The sequence below is a fragment of the Rhinopithecus roxellana genome, chromosome 1 (assembly GCF_007565055.1).
Source record: "Rhinopithecus roxellana isolate Shanxi Qingling chromosome 1, ASM756505v1, whole genome shotgun sequence".
NCBI lineage: Eukaryota > Metazoa > Chordata > Mammalia > Primates > Cercopithecidae > Rhinopithecus > Rhinopithecus roxellana.
The window spans coordinates 117245639-117269085 of record NC_044549.1 but is presented as its reverse complement, the minus strand read 5'-3'; the positions used below and the strand labels follow the sequence as shown (position 1 = coordinate 117269085).

Here is a 23447-nt window from a genome sequence, read left to right as displayed (position 1 = left end):
TACGGTTCAGTAAACCATCACCACAATCAAGATAAGGAACAGTTCCATCACTCTCCATAATTGCTGCTGCTTGATATGTCAACCCCAATTCCTTGCATGTACTACTCAGTTATCTAGTCCTATACTTATATGCTTTATAGGTGTCATATCAATGGAATCAGATTATGTAGCCTTTTGAGTCTGGCTTCCTTCACTTAGCCTAACACATTTGAGATTCATGCATGTTGTTACATGTGTCAGTTGTTTATTCTTTTTTATTGAGAAGTGTTCTTATAATTTATCCATTTATCAGTTGAATGACATATGGGCGTTTCTATTGCTGATGTTTATGAAAAAAGCCACTGTAAGCATTTCCACACCAGTTCTTACGGGAACATAAATTTTCTTTTCTCTTGGGTGAATATCTAGGTGTGAGATTGCTGGGTCTTACGTTAAGTGCATATTTAACTTTATGACACTGCCAAACTGTTTTCCAAAATGGCTCTACCATTGTGCATTCCCACCAGCAGTGAATGAGAATTCCAGGTACTTTCTATCCTTAATAGCATTTGGTATTGTCAGGTATCTTTCTCTTATTGATTTCTAATTTAGTTTTAATGGTTAGAAAATATAGTTTGTATGATTTCAATTCTTTTACATTTGTTAAGATATATTCTGTGGTCCAGAATATGATCTATTTTGGTGAATGCTTCATGTACATTTGAAAAGAATGTGTATTCTGCTGCTAAAGAGGAAAGTGTTTTTAAAATGTCGGTAGCTTAATTTGTTTGTTGGTCAGGTCTTGTACATCCTTCCTGATTTTTTGTCTACTTGTTTTATCAGTTGCTGAGAAGGGGTATCAAAGTCTTCACCTACAGTATAGATTTGTCTATGTTTTCCCCTTTCATTGCTATCAGTTTTTCTTCATGTATTTTGAAACTCTTGTTAGGTGCATGCATATTTAGGATTGTTGTATCTTCTTGGTGAATTGACCTTTTATTATATAAGATCTCTCTTTATCTTCCATTGTATTTGTTGTTCTGAAGTTTACTTTATCTGGTGTTAATATAGCCACTCCAGCTTCCTTCTTTTTTTTTTTTTTTCATTCTTTTGTTTTGAATCCACCTATGTCTTTATATTTACAGTGGATATCTTGTAGATAGAATATAGTTGAGTCTTATTGTAATGCCCACTTGTACAATCTCTGTCTTTTAATCATTTAGACCATTTATACTTATTATTGCTATAGTTGGATTTATGTCTACCATTTTATTGATTTTAAGTATTCCATTTTATTTTATGTGTTGGCTTTTTGTCATATGTCTTCGTATTATTTTTCTAATGGTGGCTATAAGAATTACAACATGTTTAACCATTCACAGTCTACTTAAGGTTAATATATTACTAACTTAAGTAAAATGTAGGAGCCTTAAAACCATACAGGTTACTTTGTCTCTCTGCCCTTATGTCATAGTGGTCATATGTATTATATCTATCTGCACTGAAAATCTTACTAGATAATATTATAATTTTTGCTTTCAACAGCAAAACATATATGTGTTTTAAAGAACTTAAGATGAAAATAGTTTTTAAAAGTATTTTATCTGGATGTTGCTATTTGTTTTGGTTTTGCTTTTCCTTCATTCCTGAAGTTCCCAGTTTTTTTTGTTTTTTGTTTTGTTGTTGTTTTGTTTTTTTAAATATCGTTTCTTTTAAGCTGTTAGAACAGGTCTGCAGGCAACAAAAATCTCCTGACTTTTCTTCATCTGAAAATATATTTTCTTACTCTTCATTACAGAAATATATTTTTGCTGCATATACCAATTTATGCTTCCATCAGTGTATGAGGGTCCTGTTTTCTTAGCACTTTTGCCAACCTCAGTAATATAGGTTGAATATTCCTTATCTGAAATGCTTGAGACCGGAGTGTTTCAGATTTCATATTATTTTATGTTTTGGATTATTTGCATTATACTTACTAGTTGAGTATGTCTCCAAAATGCTGCAATGAGCATTTCTTTTGAGCCTCATGTTGATGCTCAAAATGTTTTGGACTTTGGAGCATTTCAGATTTTGGATTTTCAGATTAGGGATACCCAACCTTACCATTTTTAGCTTTGCCAATTTGACAGGGAAAACAATGGCATCTCATTCTTTAGGCATTAAAAATGTCTGCCTTGGAGGTTGCAGTGAGCCAAGATTGCACCAGCCTGGGCAACAGAGCAAGACTCTGTTCCCCACGCCACCCCCGCCAAAAAAGGAGTATCTTCCTTTTGTTATACATGGTGAATTTTTTTCACTTTGTTATTTATTTTTTATTTTTACAAAACTTATACAAATGTTTAATTCGTAGGTAGGAAAAACTCATTTTTTCCCCCTTACAGTTGTTTTCTTTTTTGCTTTTATTTAGAAAGATCATTTGCACCCCAAGGTCAGATAAATATTTATCAACATTTTCTTTTGGCTCTCAAGAAAATAAATTTGGCATTTTTCTCTATGTGCCACTAATTGTTTTGGTTAGCATAAGGTAGGCATTTAAGTTTATTTTCCTAACTAGCAAATACATATGCAGCAACATTAACTTACATATACTTTTTCCTTGTTTAAAATACCTACATTATCAAGTATTAATTGCTATTATTATTTATTTTAGAGCAGGGTCCTATTATGCTGACCAGGCTGGACTCGAACTCTTGGACACAATTGATCCCTCCACCTCAGGCTCCTGAGTCCCTAGCTGGGACTGCAGGCTTGTGCTACCACACTTGGTTAAGTATTAATTACTTTTGTATAGTTGTGCCTGTTTCTGAGTTTTTAGTATTGTGCCTGTGTATTTATATTTTACCATGCCACAGTTTTATAATGAAAACTTTTTAGTGTTACCAGATTTAGCAAATGAAAAAACAGAACACCCAATTACATTTGAATTTCATATATATACCAATTTTTTTTTAGTGTATGTTCCAGATGTTGCATGCGGTTCTGAAATTTGGCCAGGCACAGTGACTTACACTTGTAATCCCAACAATTTGGGAGGCTGAGGTGGGAGGATCACTTGAGCTCAGGAGTTCAAGACCAACCTGGGCAACATGGTGAAACCCATGTCTACCAAAAATACAAAAAATTAGTCAGGCATGGTAGTGGCAGGCATTTGTGGTCCCAGCTACTTGGGAGACTGAGGTGGGAGGATCACTTGAGCCCAGGAGGCAGAGGTTGCAGTGAACTGAGATTGTGCTACTGTACTACAGCCTGCATGACAGAGTGAGACCCTGTCTCAAAAGAAAAAAAAGATTCTGAAATTTTATTTATTTTTTATAAATTTTATTTTTAATTGACAAGTAATAATCGTATATATTTCTGAAGTACAATATGATGCTTTGATACATGTATAAATTATAGAATGATCAAATCAGGCTAATTAACATAATCACCTCAAATATCTGTAATTTCTCTGTAATTAGTACATTCAAAATTCACTGTTTTAGCTATTTTTAAATATTACAATACATTAAATACATTATTATTATTTATAGTTATTATGTGCAATAGGTCACCAAAACCAACTCCTCCTGTGTAACTGAAACTTTGTATTCTTTGATCAGTTATTTACTTGAACCCACCCACAGGCTCTGGTGACCACTGTTCTACTCTCTGCTTCTATGAGTTTGACGGTTTTAGGTTCCACATGTAAGTGAGATCATGCAGAATTTTGTCTTTTTGTGCCTGGCTTACTTCAGTTCGCATCATATCTTCTAGGTTCATCCATGTTGTCACAAATGATGGAATTTCATGCTTTCTAAAAACTGAATAGTATTCCATTTTGTATATACACTACATTTTAAACATTCATCTCTTGATGGGCGTCATGGTTGTTTTCAAGCCTTGGCTATTGTGCATAATGCTGTGATGAACATGGGAATGCAAACATCTCTTTGACATACTGATTTCAACTCCCTTGGGTATATACACAAGAAGGGGGATTGCTGGATCATATGGTAATTTTAGTTTTAGCTTTTAAAGGAACCTCCATGTCGTTTTCCAAAATGTTTATATTAATTTACTTTCCCACCAACAGTGTACAAGCATTTCTTTTTCTCCACATCCTCACTAACTCTTCTTATCTGTCCTCTTTTTGATAACAGCCAGTCTGACAGGTATGGGGTGATATCTTATTGTTATTTTAATTTGCAATTCTTTGACGATTAGGGATACTGAGCATTTTTCATATATCTTTTGGCCATTTGTATGCCTTCTTTTGAGAAATTTCTATTTAGGTCCTTTGTCCATTTTTAAATTGAGTTATTTGTTTTCTTGTTATGGAGTAGATTGAGTTCCTTGTATATTTTGTATATCAGCCTTTTATCCAGTGTGTGATTTGCAAATATTTTCTCCCCATCTGTAGGTTGTCTCTTTACTCTGTTAATTTCCTTAGCTGTGTAGAAGCTTTTTAGTTTGATGAAATCCTGTGATCAATTTTTGCTTTTGTTGCCTGTGCTTTTGGGGTCATATCCAAGAAATCACTGTCTAGACCAATGTGTTGCAACTTTTCCCCTATGTTTTCTTCCAGTAGTTTTATAGTTTCAGATCTAGTGTTTATATCTTTAATTCACTTTGAGTTGATTCTTGTATAAGGGATGGAGTAAGGGTCCAATTTTATTCTTCTGCAGGTGGATATCAAGTTTTTCCAACTTCATTCATTCATTCATTGTTTTTTGGTTTCTTTTAGAGACAAGATCTCATTCTGTCACCCAGGCTGGAGTGCAGTGGCATGTTCATAGCTCACTGCAGCTTCAAACTGCGGGGCTGAAGTGATCTTTCTGTCTCAACCTCCCAAGTAGTTGGGACTACATGTGTGTGTCGCCATGCCCGGCTAATTATTTTTTATTTTTTGTGGAGACAAGGTCTAGGCTGGTCTTGCTCAAAGTGCTAGAATTACTGACATGAGCCACTGTATTTGGCCCCAGCATTTATTTACTGACAAGACTATCCTTTCACCATTGTATGTTTTTGGTACCTCTGTTGAAGATCAATTTTCTATAGATATGTGAGTTTATTTCTGGGTTCTGTATTCTATTTCGTTGCCCAGTGTGTCTGGTTTTATGGCAGTACCATGCTGTTTTGATTACTATAGCTTTTTAATATATTTTGAAATCTATTAGTGAATTGATGTCAATTTTGTTCTTTTTGATCAAGATTGCTTTGGCTATTCAGGGTCTTTTGTGGTTCCATAATGAGATTCTGAAATTTAAATATAATTGGGTGTCTTGTATTTTATCTGGCAAGCCTAAATTCCAGTATCTGCCATACAAGTTGTCTCCAGTCTTGTTTGTTTTCCAAAATACCTTTTTTTTTTTTTTAAGAAACCTTTGAAAACTGAGGGGTATTTTTTTTTTTGGAAAGTATTTCAATGTTATTTAATGGCTACAACATCAAAAGAAAACAAAAATGGGTTACATTTTCATTCTTCAAAATAGATTAATATCAAAACATGCTCATTTCTTGAAAGCAGATTGACCCTTTATCCCCACCCTCCCACAGTGTGTCTTTTCTTTTTCTCTCCTGGAGATAAAAGCTCTTAACCATTTGGTATGAATTGAATATTATGTATCTCCCCAAAATTCATATGTTGAAGCTCTGACCTCCAATGTGACTGTATCTGGAGGTACAGCCTATAGGGAGGTTAAATGAGGTCATAAGAATCAGGTTTATCAGTAGGACTGATGCTTTTATAAGAAAAGGAAGGGACACCAGAGCTGTCTTCCTCTCTACCATGTGAGTACACCGGGAGAAGCGGGCCACCTAAAAGCCCGAAGGAGAGCCCTTACCAGAAACCAGATAGGCTGGTACTTTCATGTTGGACTTTCCACTGTCTAGAATTGTGAGACATAAATTACTGTTGTTTAAGCCGTCCAGCCTATAGTGTTTTGTTATGGCAGCCCAAGCAGACAAATGTATCATTTGAAGACTAAATGTTGCATAGCGCATCTCAATTTTTAAAATTTAACAATTATTTCTCTCTCACAAAATCCTACAAGTCAAGCATGCTACGTTTATTTTCATTTTATGTGGTAGTAAATGATTGAAATTTTAGAAGATTATTTGATCCACCCAAGATGACTCAGCTGATAACTCCGTAATCAGGCCTCAAGTTTATAGTGCGGCTGGTTTATAGGAGCCCATACCTGCTCAGGGTATGAGCTTATGTAATACTTTCTCTGCTGAAAAGAGCTAGTCCACCTAATACAAGCAACCTCAACTTTCCTACTGTGTCTAAAAATGTCTCTACATCTTTATTGATTCTCCTGTCACGTTTCTGTCTCCTTCCTAATATAGCTACTGTGATTTTTTTATATCAAAGTTTCTCATGGTCCACTTATTCTCCTCTCACTCACCCTAAAATTATTTCTCAGTTTGTTTTATTCCCTCTGTCTACACACACTTTCTCACACTTTCCCATTGGAAAGGACAGAAATAGATTTGGAGTGGCAAAGGAAAAATTACCAGCACATAGACCAGTATATTTGCTGGTATTTCTTGCTTTATTGATTTGGGTTGTTTTGTGTTGACAAGTTGTTGTGATAAACAATAATTGAGCTTTCTTTTCCATACCTTCTCATTCTTCTTCTCCTCATATCTCATAATATAGTCCTACTATAAATTTTATTCCAAAACAAGGATTGTAACAATGTCTTTAATTATGTAAACAATTATGGATAAATATGTAAATAATCATAATTATGTAAATAATCATTCACTGCCAAGCCAAGTAGGGTATTATAATGTTTTCTTTCCTATGCCACCCTCTTCGCAGGACCTAATAATTATGTTATATTTTCATTTGTTTAGCTTTCTATGTATTTGTCACTATTTTTTTCTAAATGCTCCAAATTATTCTTCATATAGCCACACACATCAGATAATCCTTAAGTTTTGTTTTTCCCTAGAACTTTATTTTCCTTGCTTCCATTTGAATTGGTTGCTTTCTAGGCCCTAATGCTGACTGTCTATCTATGACTTCTCTCTTGGAACTTCATAACTCTGCTTTTTCTGAATCCCGTGTCTTCCTTCCCCCCCACTTTGTTTTGGTAGGATATACCTTCTACAAGTTTCATGAGAAAATGTCTGAAAGAGGTAAAATTTTGAGTCCATGCATGTCTACAGGTATATTTATTCTACTTTTGCACTCAATTATCAGTATGTCCAGAGATAGAGTTCTAGATTGAAAATGGGTTTTCTTCAGAGTTTCTTCAGAAGGCATTTCTCTTCAGCTTTTTAGCTTCTGTAGTTGCTGATCAGCTATTATATGTTTTTATGATTTTGTTCCTTTGTATGTGATCTGGCTTTCCTTTCTAGATGTGTTTATGTGCCATTATGTTTTCTTAATCTCAGCTGTTTGGAAATTTCATGATGAAATTTTGGGGTTTGTTTGTTTATTGTGTTTGTCATATAATTAACTTTCAATCTCAAGTCTTGTTTCTTCAGTTCAGCAAAATGTCAATATAATGTATCTTTGATAATTTCCTTCCCTCCATTTTGTTTTTCCTCTTTCAAAACCCCGTTGTTTGGATGGTGGTTCCTCTGGGCTGATCCTTTGTTATGTTTTTTCCCTACCTTCAATCCCACCTCCAATAGTGTTTAGTTGGTGAATAAGTTGTGTAACTGCTTTCAAAATTGAAAATGTTATCCCTTGTTGGTGGGCAAAAATGTTTGCTTTCATGCTGAATAATATGGCAGCAGTTGGGTATTAGGCTAGTTCTTTCCAATACCCCTTTCATAATTATCCTCCCACTTTGCAAAACGAAGTCATAATCCTCATTGGATCCTGACTCTCACCATGGTGCACTCAGAGTATTAAACCTTTAGAGGGCCAAATAAAGAGTAATTGGAAATCATTTTACCTATGCTGCCTACCTCAATTAAAGTGCCATAAGAAATTGTATATTTTGGCCTGGGTTAGGATATTTTGAATTCAGGCATTGTAGAACTGGATAATGTCCACTTTTGTTTAGCAGGCCTTACCTAATTTTTATAGTACATTGCTCCTGAGGGAAAGATCAGTAAAGGTAAAGAAAACAAAATAACTGTAAGAAATGCAGGAGACAGGCTTATGGCAAGTATCCATGCCTCATCAGTGTTTACCTGTGTAAGCGTGGGGATTCAGATAGGAGATAGTTGTTATAGGTAAGTATTAAGGTACTTACTGGAATTGAAAAATGAAGTCAGATAGAAAGTAAGTCTGATGTGGAAAATTAGTTTGACAATGAGGACTGAATTTGCTCATTAGGTTATGACAGACATTTTCCATGAACTGAGCAAGCTAACAAGTGAAATCCAAGTTCTAATAATTTAATGGAAATACAGCATGTGATAGAATAGAAGAGTTTTATTTTATATATGTGAAAATACATAAAATTAATAATATTTCAGTTCTCCCAACTCTTTCTGAGTATATCAGGTTAATCAGAGTGCCTCTAAGTAAATGATTTGACAATATAATTAATATTTTGTTAAGTCTTAGTAAAGCCCTTTTGCCCAGAAAATGAGTGAGGGAATGACTGTAACAACAGACTAACAGTTTCTTTTGCAATGTATGTTCTTCCAAAAAAAACTGAAGAAGAGCCCAACTGAGTTATTAGCTGATAGATTATTAAAAGTTATTTTTATGATTAATTTTTATAAGCTTATTGGCTATAACTTGGAAATGATTTATGCAATTGAATGACATTGGTCCTTCCAGTCCCATCTACTTATTAACAAAAACAAGATTTTCAAAACTTCTATATTAGCAAAAAGTAATAATAGAATTTATGCTAAATACTACTTTACCTTAGCAATAAGGTGTATCCATTTATTAATAAATAAATTAATTGAAAATAACCCCACATTTCTCATTGAGATGTATTTCTAAAATAAGTACTTTTACAGTTTGGTGAAATAGATTTTATCAAGATTTGTAGAGAGATTAAAAGATGGCTGACTAGATGCAGCTGGATTGTGCCTTCTCTCATGGAGAAGAACCAAAATGTTGAATAATGCTTCACACTTTGAACAGATGTTTTAAGAGAAAAAAACCAAAATTTAACAGAGAGGTGACAGAAGACACCATAGTTAAAGAGGAAGGAAGTGGGGCTGGCTGCTCAGCATCACTGGGCATCAGGACCCTGCTCCTAGACCTGGACCAGACCCAAAGAAGGAGTGAGTAAAGGAACCTCAGGGCACCATGTTCCTGCTGTGGACCTCTGAGATACTAGCTACAGGAGTTCCCATTGACACCAACAGACCTTTGGCCTGGTAGAGGGAACTGCCTGAAGAACATACAGAGGCACTGCTTGAATCTGCATGAAGCCCAAAAAGCGTCAGTGTGCTAGGCAACTGAAGCAAAATGTGACTCTGGTCACCTACCCACCCCAAAGTATCTGTGTCTTGATCTAAGTGGCTACAGTTCCTGCTCTTTGCTGACTGAGAGAGAGCAGGGCAAGGGCATGCTCACATGCCCAAGATAGGCCTTGTCACCATTACCACAGGATGGGGTTACGTTTGAATTATATACCCCTATGTCTGATGGTCCTTTTCAAGACTACTTGCCTGGCCTCCTGCAGGGGGTAGGGGTGGAGGGTCAGAGTATATCCTCCATTGCTCCCCCTGAGTGGTTTGTTGGTGGCTTGGGAGCAGTTCATCCCCCCATCACAACCAGTACTTGACCTTCAGGGGCAAGAGGACAAATTCACTGCTCTTGTCCCAGGTCCTCAGGACTTGAACTCACTATGCAGAGGTTTGGAGATTAGATCTGTGGCCTGATTTTGAGCAGGAGCAGAGACCCCACTGTCAAAACACAGAGAAAAGTATGATGTGGGTTCATGTGGAGGTGTGGGGAGCTGGGCATCCTTCCCTTCATGAGACTGGATGGCGAAAACTATGACCTGATAGCTACAGCTTCTACACAGGGAGTCTCATGGTCTGGAACACCTGGAATACCTTGAAAATCTGGGCACAGAAGACTTGTGACTAGCCCAACCATCTGGACTTGTTGCTGGGTGTGCCCTAGCCTCCTGCTGGGTTGAAAACCCAGGGCTGCCCCCTTTCCCCTGAGTGGGCTCTGTGGCACAGTAGAGGCACTTCCATTCCTCCCTGAAGGAGTGACCCCATGGCCTGAGAGCTTCCTCAGGCCCCCACCAAGGTTGGTGCTTGGACCAGCCCAGTTTTGCCTGATGCAGCTACCTTAGCAGCAGAGCTTGGGAAGGGACCCCTGGGAACCCTATACCCTGCCCAGTGCCAGAGACACCCCAGTACTTTCCCCAATCAACAAAGGTCAAGTAAAAATTTTACTGCTACCACTGCAACTGCCTCTCCCCTCCAAGTACCACCTACTGGCTGGGAGATCAAACTGTACAACTCATCACAATTTCTGCTGACATTATTGTACAGTGCTCAACCAGCTTTTACCCACAAGTGCTATCTGATAGCAGGTAGGGTGAACTGCACAACTTTATATAATTCCTGCTGACTGGGGAATGAGATAAACCTCCTGAGATGTCCACCTCCCCCTGTCTGTAGTAGACAGTGTGTCTGCCCCCTCCCCACCCCACACACACATCACACTGCTACTACAACTTACAACTAGCATTTGAGGAAACCACTACACTAAGGCTATCTATAACCATGAAATTCAGACTGTTGGCCTACTGAAAAAATACAGAAGCAAAGCAAAGGACCCTACCCAATATATGTAATAGTCACACTCTCAAGGAGGGAAGAAAAAATCCACCCAAATGAAAGTAAATTCAGAAATAAGAAGTTACAGCTTCGACAGATGAGAAGGAGCCAGTACAAGAACTTCAGCACTATGAAGAAACAGAATATTGTGACATCCCCCAAGGACCACACTAGCTCTCTAGCAATGGATTCTAACCCAAATGAAAACTTTGAAATGACAGATAGAGAATTTAATATTTGGATTGTAAGAAAGTTCAGTGAGATCCAAGAGAAAGATGAAAACCCACACAAAGAAATCAGGAAAACAATTCCTGAGGGAGAAGAAGAAAAAGTAAGACACTTGGAAAAAAATAGGAAAACAAAACAAACAAACAAAAAAACCCCCCAAAGCTAGCAGAAGAAAACAAGTAACAAAGATCAGAGTGGAACTAAATGAGACTGAGACAAAAAAACACAAAACAAAACTCAACAACAATGACATAAAGGATCAACAAAACAAAAAGTTGGTTTTTTGAAGGGATAAACAAAATTGATAGACTGCTAGCTACTTTAACCACGAAAAAAGAATATTCAAATAAGCACAGGCTGGGCATGGTGGCCCACACCTGTGATCCAGCACTTTGGGAGGCTGAGGTGGGAAGATAGCTTGAGCCCAGAAGTTCAAGACCAGCCTGGCAATATAGTGGGATCCTGTCTTCCCAAAAGAACTTTTAAAAAATTACTTGGGTGCAGTGGTGCACACCTGTGGTCCTAACTACTTGGGAGAGTAAGGTGGGAGAATTGCTTGTGCCAAGAAGGCTGAGGCTGCAGTGAGCTGTGATTGTGCCACTGCACTCCAGCTGGGCAACAGAGCAAGACCCTGTCTCAAAAAACAAAACCAAATAAGCACACTCATAAATGATACAAGTAACACTATGATACCAAAGAAATATAAAAGATCATCAAAGGTTACTATAAGTACCTCTATGCACACAAACTAGAAAACCTAGAGGGAATGGATAAATTCCTGGAAACATACAACCTCCCAAGACTGAATGAGAAAGATACAGAAATCTGGATCAGACCAATAACAGTTAATAAAATTGACACAATAATAAAAATCTTCCAACAAAAAAAGCCCAGGACGAGACAGATTCACAGCCAAATTTTACCAGGTATACAAAGAAGAGCTGATACTAATCTTACTGAAACTATTCCAAAAAATTGAGAAAGAGGGATTTCTCCATAACTCGTTTTACAAAATCAGTATCCCTGATACCAAAATCAGGCAGGGACACAAGAACAACAAAAAACTGCAGACCAATAGCCCTGATGAACATAAATGCAAAGATCCTTAACAGAATACTAGCAAACCAAATCCAAGAGTACATCAAAAAGATAATTCATCATGATCAAGTAGGTTTTATTTCGTGGAATGCAAGGATGATTCAACATATGCAAATCAATAAATATGATTAACCACATAAGCAAAATTAAAAATAAAAATTAAAAAAACCCCAAAATTGAATATGAAGAATGGATGATAAAAACAAAATGAAAACAAAAACGTAAACCATATGATCATAACAATAGATGCAGGAAAAGCATTCAGCAAAATCCAACATCCCTTTGTGATAAAAACCCTCAAGACTCTAGGCATTGAAGGAACATACTTCAAAATAATAAGAGCCATATATGACAAACTCACAGTCAACATCATACTGAATGGGAAGAGTTGAAAGCATTTCCCATAAGAACTGGAACAAGACAAGAATGTCCACTCTTACCACTTCTATTCAACATAGTACTGGAAGTCGTAGCCAGAAAAGTCAGGCAAGAGAAAAAATAAAAGGCACCCAAATTGGAAAAGAGGAAGTCAAATTATCTCTGTTTGCTGATGACATAATTTTATACCTAGAAAACCCTGAAGATTCCTTCAAAAGACTGCTAAACCTTATAAACAATTCAGTAAAGTTTCAGGACATAGTATTAATATACAAAAATCAGCTGCATATCTATACACCAACGATGCTCAAGCTGAGAGCCAAATGAAGAACTCCATCCCATTTACAATAGTCATGTACACACAGAAAGTAACTAGGATTATACATTTAACCAAGGAGGTGAAAGACCTCTACAAGGAGAAATATACAAAACACTGATAAAAAAATAGTAGATAACACAAACAAATGGAAAAACATCTCTTGCTCATGGATTGGAAGAATCAATATCATTAAAATGATCAAGTTGCCAAAGCAATATACATATTCAACACAATTCCTATAGAATTAATAATGTCATTCTTCACAGATGTAGAAAAAACAATCCTGAAGTTTATATGGAACCAGAAAATAGCCTGAATAGTCAAAGCAATGCTAAGCAAGAAGAACAAAGTCAGAGGCATCACATTATCTGACTTCAAACTATACTGCAAGCTTATAGTAACTAAAGAAGCATGGTACTGGCACAAAAATAGATACATAGATCAGTGGAACAAAATAGAGAATGCAGAAATAAATCCACGTGCCTGCAACCAACTTATCTTCAACAAATATAAACAATGGGAAAAGGATACCCTATTCAATAAATGGTGCTGGGAAAATAGGCTAGCCATATGCAGGAGAATGAAATGGGACCCCTTACTCTTACTATTTATAAAAATTAACTCAAAATGGATTAAAGGCCTAAATGTAATACCTGAAACTATAAAAGCCCTAGAAGAAAACCTAGGAAAAACTCTTCTGGACACTGGGCTAGGCGATGTATTTATGACTAAGACCTCAAAAGCAAATGCAACAAAAACAAAAATAGATAAATGAGGCTTAATTAAACTAAAAAGCTCTGCACAACAAAATAATAAGCAATAGAGTCAACAGACAACTTGCAAAATGGGAGAAAATACTTGCAAACTATGGATCTGTCAAAGGACTGATATCCAGAGTCTACAAGGAACACAAACAGCAAGAAAAAACAATCCATTAAAAAGTGGGCAAAGGACATGAACAGACATGTCCTCGAAAGAAGACATACAAGTGGCCAACATACATATGAAAAATTCTCAAAATCTCTAATCATCAGAGAAATGCAAATTAAAACTACAATGAAATACCATCTCACTTCAGTCAGAATGGCTACTATGAAGTCAAAAAACAACATATGTTGGCGTGGACACAGAGAAAAGGGAATGCTTATACACGGTTGGTGGGAATGTAAATTAGTACATCTACGTATTAATAAAACAGTATGGAGAATCTTCAAAGAATTAAAAATGGAACTACCATTCAACCCAGCAATCCCACTACTAGGCATCTACCAAAAGGAAAAAAAAATATTATGTCTAAAAGACACATGAGCTTGTATGTTTAATGCAGCCCTATTCACAACAGCAAAATCATAGAATCAAAGTGTCCATCAATAGCTGACTGGATAAAGAAAGTGTGATATATATATACACCATGGAATACTATGCAGCCAAAAAAAATCATGTCCTTTGTAGCTGGAGGCATATGCGTGTGTGTGTGTGTGTGTGTGTGTGTGTGTATATATATATATATGAAAAGCTTATACATAATATCTTTGTTTTTGATGGCAGATAGTAACAAATTACTATAGTTTTTAAATTCAGTTGAATAAATAAACAGCACAGTAATTTTAAAAAATGCCAATATATACTATATTCTGAAAAATTGCATCTTTTGCAGATTTTCAAATATTTGACAAAAAATTTAAGGTGTCAACTTAAAAATTTGAAAACCACTTATGTGTACTTTCTGTACTCTTACGACACTCCTTATAGTACTCTAACTAGTTGTTTTCAAATCTTAGCTCTTTTATGAGAATGCAAGTGACTGAGGGTAGGGACTATGTTTTCTAAGCTTTGTATGTGTCACAGAACTTTAAAAAAGTATCTTGTTCATAAAAGGAACTCAACTAAATATTTGCTGAATTAAATTATTTACATCAAATGGAGTCATTCATTTCTCTTCTACTGTTTTATTTAATCTTCAGGTTAGTTTTTCTACTACTTATAATTAAAACAACTGCCAGATGGGAATAAAATTTGGCCTTAAAAAGTCATTCACATTTTATTTCTAAAATGAGAATGGGAAAGTACTGTCGGAAGGAAATGAGTATACATAATAAACCAATATCAGTTTTTGAAGTGTGTTTTTTTCTATATAAATGAAGCAACACTAAGCATTCAGAAATGTATTTATTGATATCAAACTATTGTATATATATACTTTTACTCAAAGTAGTTTCTTTTCATGATCATGCACCAAATTAGCAGTAAAAATAGCAGCAGATGGATCAGAGTGGTTGTCGATAAACCTTTTCTCCCCAGGTCACTAATACATAATTGCCATGAAAAAAAAAACCATATATATGTATTTACACTTGACTCATCACCTCTGCTTAGGACTCTACAGGGTCAGCTCAGCACAAGATATTGCTGAACTGCTGTATTTACTACATATGGAACAATTAAGCTAGCAGTAAGAAGTAGTTTATGCATGTATGCTGGCTTACATGTATATACCTCTTGGGCAATTAATGAGGATTATCAACAAAGTTTGGTCTTGTCTTGTGATTATAATTCTATTACATTACATTTAAATGTGATATACAGAATTTTGTTTTATAGTTAGTATTATTCTAAGAAATAATAGTACATGTGGATCCTGTAAAAATAACATAACTTATGCAAAAGCAAATTCAAAAAATACAATAAAAACTCTTATAATCTTACTTAAGAAATATCAGGTTTGGATTTAGGAATTAGATAGCCTAGTATCTCTTCTGATTTTCTGTTGTTGTTGTTTTTCAGGGGAGAGCATGAACACAGTCCCCCACTACTACAAACTATGCAGTTGGGTTTCCCATATTTGGGGAAATGGCAGGGGTCAGCACATCCGGAGTGTAGTGGATGAGCCTTGCCCTGGGAAACCCAGCTTTGTGATTGTGAAAGCTCCCCTGCCAGGTAAGCAGTCTCTCCTGATTCTTCCCATTCCCTCAAGGTTGTGAGATTGTTTCTTTGAAGCAAGAAAATATTATCTTGAACTTATAAAACTCCTTTATTTAAAAAAAAAAATTTGGAACTATCTCACATATGATAATTCTTTATCCTAACAGTATTGCTATGAATACTAGTTCTAGGTAGCATTTATTGAGTACTCTCTTTGTAGCAGGCACTATGCTTAGCACTTCATGTTTAATCCTCACAGCTCTCTGAGGTAGGTAATATTACTGTGCCCATTTTACAAGAGAGGGCTCGAAACCCAGGTTCATGGAAGGCAAAAGACACAAACGGAGATGTTAATACTCTGGCCTTCCTGATTTCCCCATTAGACTGTGAACTCCTTGAAGTGTAGGGGGAGGGAGCAATGCCTTACTACATCTTAGTTGCATTACAGTGCTGACCATGTAGAGGAAAGTAGGGAGGAGGAAGCTAAGATAGGACCTTTTCCTGGGAGTCATGACAGTGGGCAATCCTAGATGTAGCAGGTGAATGCCAGACCAAAAACTCTAATTCTCATACTTCAAACAAGCTAAGAGAAAAATCACATTTATAAAGACATTAGAGTATACAAACACTTCCACAAAAATGAGAGAGTACCTGGAAAGTTAGGTGTTCAAATTCACATCTAATTTCCCAGGGATTAAATCTAATTAAGTAGTGTCAATTTTATTTTTTATTATGATGTATACCATTGAAGACCTATAACTTTTTATTATAGTAAGCTAGTTATTTGGTCCTCCTATAAAGCTTTATCAGCTTCTTGTTTCCCTTTAATGTTTCTTTTCAACTCATATGTATCTCTGCAAGGAAAAAGTTGTAGAAGGGGGAACAATATAAGATACTTAAATTTCTCTGAGGCAGAAAACTTCAGGGTCTGAATTTCTGATGTTTGTGGGCCAAAACAGTGAATAAGCACTTAAAAGTGATCTTTGGAATTTTTAATTTAAATGTTTACCACTTTATTCTGTTAGTAAATGAGATCAGGAATAGTGATTTGATTAAATCACATATATCGCCTATAAAAGTGTTAAGCTCCTTTATCATTGTTAACACTGGGCTTCCCAAAGGCCATTGGCATCCTGAAGAAGCATACAAGAGCCAACCAGGAGCCATTTTCCTGCTCCTGCCCTATTTAGAGACCCTATATATTTGTCCAGAGTTCACAGTTTAGCACAAAGATGTCCCAAGTTATTTAAGCTCATTTTGACTGTATCCTGAAATCCCAAGTGAAAATAGTTTATCCCAAATTGGCCCAAAAGAAAAACAAATCACACTGAAAAGAAACAATTTCTTGTTGTTTGGACTGCTAAATTACATATATGTGAACAACTTTAGGAAACAAGGCAAATGTTCAGAGTTTTTAATTATTTCACTCTTAAAAGAGTACTTTTTAAAAAGTGCTTTTCTTCAGTACACATTAAAGCAAACATAAGAAGGATTGATCAGTGCTCCAGTTGGTGGAGAAAACAGCCTAGAGATATGTTAGCTCCCTGCTAAGCTTTTGGGACCCATCAGAACTGTATTTCCGTAATTGTAAAATTGACTGTAAGCTAAAGTCTCTTTAATCATCTGTGTATTTCCAATGTGCCTATGTAGGTAAAGGCAGATTGATAGTGTACAATGCATGTTAGTAATGGCCATAGAATAGTTTGACTAGAATCTGTATACACCTAAGACAAAGAAGGAAATGTCAAAGGAGACGATTATTTTATGTTAGGATCATACCATAAAACAGTTAGTCTTTCCAGGAAAATTAAACAGGGATTTTTATAAAGTCTGAAGCTGAACATGTATGAAGTTTCAGAAGCCCACACTGAGGAATCCTCCAACCCTACCTTTTCAACTTATTTTGAGACATAATAATTCAGAAAATATTTTTAACAAACCGATCAATCCTTTACTTCAAATTTTCTTACATTAGATTTGATCAAACTTATTAGGAGTTTGAGGTAATATACCAAATGTCTGACTCATGATTGTTTGAGTGTATGTGAAAACCAGGCTGTGCTCAATTAAAAAGTAAAACCAACTATAACTCAAAGGATTGTACCAGAAGGGAATCAACATGGTTTTATAATAGATGTTAATGTTAACTGATGGCCCAGGCTATATGATCAGGTGAAATCCTTTTAGCGTTACATCTTGCAAAAGATTTGTCCATTAAATAAAGGAACTAAAATGGTTTTCTTTTATGAGTGCTGAAATATTTTGATAAGCCTACCAGAAATGAAAGTTTTTCTCTATAGACATATTTTAATATACTCTGTAATCCATTCCAAATGAAAATACAGAACAAAGGTAAAATATTAAACAAAATACAAATTCTAGCACTCAAGAAAAAAGCTGAGTGAGATAAATGGAAGGGTTGTCTATTTTAACATGGAACTTATTGCCACTAGCCATATCTCCTTTAATATAAGATCTATGGGTAAGAAAATTCCAATTTAATGATATTCAAATATATAAATATTAGTTGCATCCTCAGGTTTCTAGTTATGTGTTAAAAAAATAACATGATATGTTGAAACCTCTTCAATTTTAGAAGAACCTTGTTATAAAGAACAGAGCTAAAAATGTTAGAACCACCTGCCCTTTAGTGTAACAAAATAAACCAGCCTTTTTGGTTTACTTAATTATATTACCATCAAAAATATATTCTCTAACTTAAAAAAATACTTTTTTGGTAATATTTGATGACATTTCTGACGAGAGCACATAAAAATAAAACAATACTTAAAGACGTGTACATAAAATGCTCAAGGAATCATCATTTAAAAACAGACGGTTCCCTTACTGTTTCTTTTCATGTCAAGAAGCAGGGTTTTTTTTTTTTTTTTTTTTTTTTTTTTTTTTTTTTTTTTTCACACAGTCTCCGTAGCTCCTAGGAATTTCATTTCTACGGCAGCTTTTGGCCTGTGGGCTGAGCCACTCTTCTTTTGGAATTCTGCAGCAATTTCCTCAAAAGACTTTCCTTTGGTTTCTGGAACTTTAAAAAATGTAAACAGGGTAAAGGCCAGGAGCACTCCAGCAAAGAGGAAAAACACGTAAGGTCCACAGAAGTCCTGGATAGAAAGCAAACACAGACTTCCAGTTAGCAGTTGTTTGACCCTCTCTTCTGTTCAGTAAATCTGTAAATATCAGGCTGCTTACCGCAATGTACTGGAAACACAGAGCTACAATGAAATTGCAGGTCCAGTTGCTGAATGCAGCTATTGCTAAAGCAGCAGGACGTGGTCCTTGACTGAAAAACTCAGCCACCATGAACCAGGGGATAGGGCCTGGCCCAATTTCAAAGAAGCTGACAAAGAGGAAGATGGCTATCATGCTCACATAACTCATCCAAGAGAACTTATTCTGAGGAAAAAAACGAAAACAATAGTGGGACTGAGATCATTAGCTGCTTTTTCCTTTAGCTAAGTAGCCTCTGAGTTCAGAGGCAGGCATACATCTTTTTCTAATGTATTTTGTTCAAGCAAGTCTAAGTTATTCTAGTCTGAGAGAAATTGTTCTAGTCTGAATCATGCTTAACCTTTTAGACTTAGATTTCTTATAAGGAAATCCTCTGGATTAGGATTTTCCTGTGAAAGAGGCAGGACAAGGATCCAGTGACCTTTGCTCCTACTCATACAAGGTTTCCAGACAAGATGTATAGCTTCCTGTAAAGTAGTAGATGAGAATGCCAGGAGGGCAGAAGTTCAGGTACATGCCCAAAGTCACACAGGAAGCCATGTGCAGAGTCGCATTAAAACCCAGTTGCGGCGGGGTCGGAGCAAGATGGCCGAATAGGAACAGCTCCAGTCTCCAACTCCCAGCGCGAGCGACACAGAAGACCGGTGATTTCTGCATTTTCAACTGAGGTACTGGGGTCATCTCACTAGGGAGTGCCGGACAATCGGTGCTGGTCAGTTGCTGCAGCCCGACCAGCGAGAGCTGAAGCAGGGTGAGGCATCACCTCACCTGGGAAGCGCAAGGGGGAAGGGAATCCCTTTTCCTAGCCAGGGGAACTGAGACACACAACACCTGGAAAATCGGGTAACTCCCACCCCAATATTGCGCTTTAAGCAAACGGGCACACCAGGAGAATATATCCCACACCTGGCCGGGAGGGTCCCACGGCCACGGAGCCTCCCTCATTGCTAACACAGCAGTCTGCGATCTAACCGCAAGGCAGCAGCGAGGCTGGGGGAGGGGTGCCCGCCATTGCTGAGGCTTAAGTAGGTAAACAAAGCCGCTGGGAAGCTCGAACTGGGTGGAGCTCACAGCAGCTCAAGGAAACCTGCCTGTCTCTGTAGACTCCACCTCTGGGGACAGGGCACAGCTAAAAAAAACAACAACAACACAAAGGCAGCAGAACCTCTGCAGATGCAAACATCTCTGTCTGACAGATTTGAAGAGAGCAGTGGATCTCCCAACACGGAGGTTGAGATCTGAGAACGGACAGACTGCCTGCTCAAGTGGGTCCCTGACCCCTGAGTAGCCTAACTGGGAGACATCCCCCACTAGGGGCAGTCTGACACCCCACACATCACGGGGTGGAGTACACCCCTGAGAGGAAGCTTCCAAAGTAAGAATCAGACAGGTACACTCGCTGTTGAGCAATATTCTATCTTCTGCAACCTCTGCTGCTGATACCCAGGCAAACAGGGTCTGGAGTGGACCTCAAGCAATCTCCAACAGACCTACAGCTGAGGGTCCTGACTGTCAGAAGGAAAACTATCAAACAGGAAGGACACCTATACCAAAACCCCATCAGTATGTCACCATCATCAAAGACCAGAGACAGATAAAACCACAAAGATGGGGAAAAAGCAGGGCAGAAAAGCTGGAAATTCAAAAAATAAGAGCGCATCTCCCCCTGCAAAGGAGTGCAGTCCATCGCCACCAACAGATCAAAGCTGGTCAGAGAATGACTTTGACGAGATGAGAGAAGAAGGCTTCAGTCCATCAAACTTCTCAGAGCTAAAGGAGGAATTACGTACCCAGTGCAAAGAAACTAAAAATCTTGAAAAAAGAGTGGAAGAATTGACAGCTAGACTAATTAATGCAGAGAAGGTCATAAACGAAATGACAGAGATGAAAACCATGACACGAGAAATACGTGACAAATGCACAAGCTTCAGTAACTGACTCCATCAACTGGAAGAAAGAGTATCAGCGACTGAGGATCAAATGAATGAAATGAAGCGAGAAGAGAAACCAAAAGAAAAAAGAAGAAAAAGAAATGAACAAAGCCTGCAAGAAGTATGGGATTATGTAAAAAGACCAAATCTACGTCTGATTGGGGTGCCTGAAAGTGAGGGGGAAAATGGAACCAAGTTGGAAAACACTCTTCAGGATATCATCCAGGAGAACTTCCCCAACCTAGTAGGGCAGGCCAACATTCAAATTCAGGAAATACAGAGAACACCACAAAGATAATCCTCCAGAAGAGCAACTCCAAGACACATAATTGCCAGATTCACCAAAGTTGAAATGAAGGAAAAAATCTTAAGGGCAGCCAGAGAGAAAGGTCGGGTTACCCACAAAGGGAAGCCCATCAGACTAACAGCAGATCTCTCGGCAGAAACTCTACAAGCCAGAAGAGAGTGGGGGCCAATATTCAACATTCTTAAAGAAAAGAATTTTCAACCCAGAATTTCATATCCAGCCAAACTAAGTTTCATAAGTGAAGGAGAAATAAAATCCTTTACAGATAAGCAAATGCTTAGAGATTTTGTCACCACCAGGCCTGCCTTACAAGAGACCCTGAAGGAAGCCCTAAACATGGAAAGGAACAACTGGTACCAGCCATTGCAAAAACATGCCAAAATGTAAAGACCATCGAGGCTAGGAAGAAACTGCATCAACTAACGAGGAAAATAACCAGTTAATATCATAATGGCAGGATCAAGTTCACACATAACAATATTAACCTTAAATGTAAATGGACTAAATGCTCCAATGAAAAGACACAGACTGGCAAACTGGATAAAGAGTCAAGACCCATCAGTCTGCTGTATTCAGGAGACCCATCTCACATGCAGAGACATACATAGGCTCAAAATAAAGGGATGGAGGAAGATCTACCAAGCAAATGGAGAACACAAAAAAGCAGGGGTTGCAATCCTAGTCTCTGATAAAACAGACTTTAAACCATCAATGATCAAAAGAGACAAAGAAGGCCATTACATAATGGTAAAGGGATCAATTCAACAGGAAGAGCTAACTATCCTAAATATATATGCACCCAATACAGGAGCACCCAGATTCATAAAGCAAGTCCTTAGAGACTTACAAAGAGACTTAGACTCCCATACAATAATAATGGGAGACTTCAACACTCCACTGTCAACATTAGACAGATCAACAAGACAGAAAGTTAACAAGGATATCCAGGAATTGAACGCATCTCTGCACCAAGCGGACCTAATAGACATCTATAGAACTCTCCACCCCAAATCAACAGAATATACATTCTTCTCAGCACCACATCGCACTTATTCCAAAATTGACCACGTAATTGGAAGTAAAGCACTCCTCAGCAAATGTAAAAGAACAGAAATTATAACAAACTGTCTCTCAGACCACAGTGCAATCAAACTAGAACTCAGGACTAAGAAACTTAATCAAAACCGCTCAACTGGAAACTGAACAACCTGCTCCTGAATGACTACTGGGTACATAACGAAATGAAGGCAGAAATAAAGATGTTCTTTGAAACCAATGAGAACAAAGATACAACATACCAGAATCTCTGGGACACATTTAAAGCAGTGTGTAGAGGGAAATTTATAGCACTAAATGCCCACAAGAGAAAGCAGGAAAGATCTAAAATTGACACTCTGACATCACAATTAAAAGAACTAGAGAGGCAAGAGCAAACACATTCAAAAGCTAGCAGAAGGCAAGAAATAACTAAGATCAGAGCAGAACTGAAGGAGATAGAGACACAAAAAACCCTCCAAAAAATCAATGAATCCAGGAGTTGGTTTCTTGAAAAGATCAACAAAATTGACAGACCACTAGCAAGACTAATAAAGAAGAAAAGAGAGAGGAATCAAATAGACACAATAAAAAATGATAAAGGGGATATCACCACCGACCCCACAGAAATGCAAACTACCATCAGAGAATACTATAAACACCACTACGCAAATCAACTAGAAAATCTAGAAGAAATGGATAATTTCCTGGACACTTACACTCTCCCAAGACTAAACCAGGAAGAAGTTGAATCCCTGAATAGACCAATAGCAGGCTGTGAAATTGAGGCAATAATTAATAGCCTACCCACCAAAAAAAGTCCAGGACCAGATGGATTCACAGCTGAATTCTACCAGAGGTACAAGGAGGAGCTGGTACCATTCCTTCTGAAACTATTCCAATCAATAGAAAAAGAGGGAATCCTCCCTAACTCATTTTATGAGGCCAACATCATCCTGATACCAAAGCCTGGCAGAGACACAACAAAAAAAGAGAATTTTAGACCAATATCCCTGATGAACATCGATGCAAAAATCCTCAATAAAATACTGGCAAACTGGATTCAGCAGCACATCAAAAAGCTTATCCACCATGATCAAGTGGGCTTCATCCCTGGGATGCAAGGCTGGTTCAACATTCGCAAATCAATAAACGTAATCCAGCATATAAACCGAATCAAAGACAAGAACCACATGATTATCTCAATAGATGCAGGAAAGGCTTTTGACAAAATTCAACAGCCCTTCATGCTAAAAACGCTCAATAAATTCGGTATTGATGGAACGTACCTCAA

General features: G+C 37.2%; 1 protein-coding gene and 1 non-coding gene across 3 annotated transcripts in view; both read right to left on the bottom strand.

The window, feature by feature from the left end:
* Positions 1-15496: 15496 nt before the first annotated feature.
* Positions 15497-15660, bottom strand: LOC115892268. The gene has a single exon (XR_004052169.1). It is a non-coding gene; the product is annotated as a U1 spliceosomal RNA (small nuclear RNA).
* A 1307-nt stretch (positions 15661-16967) lies between these two features.
* SLC2A2 (solute carrier family 2 member 2) overlaps positions 16968-23447 on the bottom strand; it is a 37429-nt gene continuing 30949 nt past the window's right edge. The window contains exons 10-11 of one of the 2 annotated variants that reach the window (XM_010361268.2): positions 18842-19045; positions 16968-18753 (exon numbers count right to left, since the gene is read on the bottom strand). In XM_010361268.2, coding sequence (XP_010359570.1) covers positions 18553-18753; positions 18842-19045 — 405 coding nt within the window. In that variant the 3' untranslated portion in view covers positions 16968-18552. The remainder of the gene's footprint in view (positions 18754-18841; positions 19046-23447) is intronic. The other variant, XM_010361953.2, reaches the window with a different exon arrangement.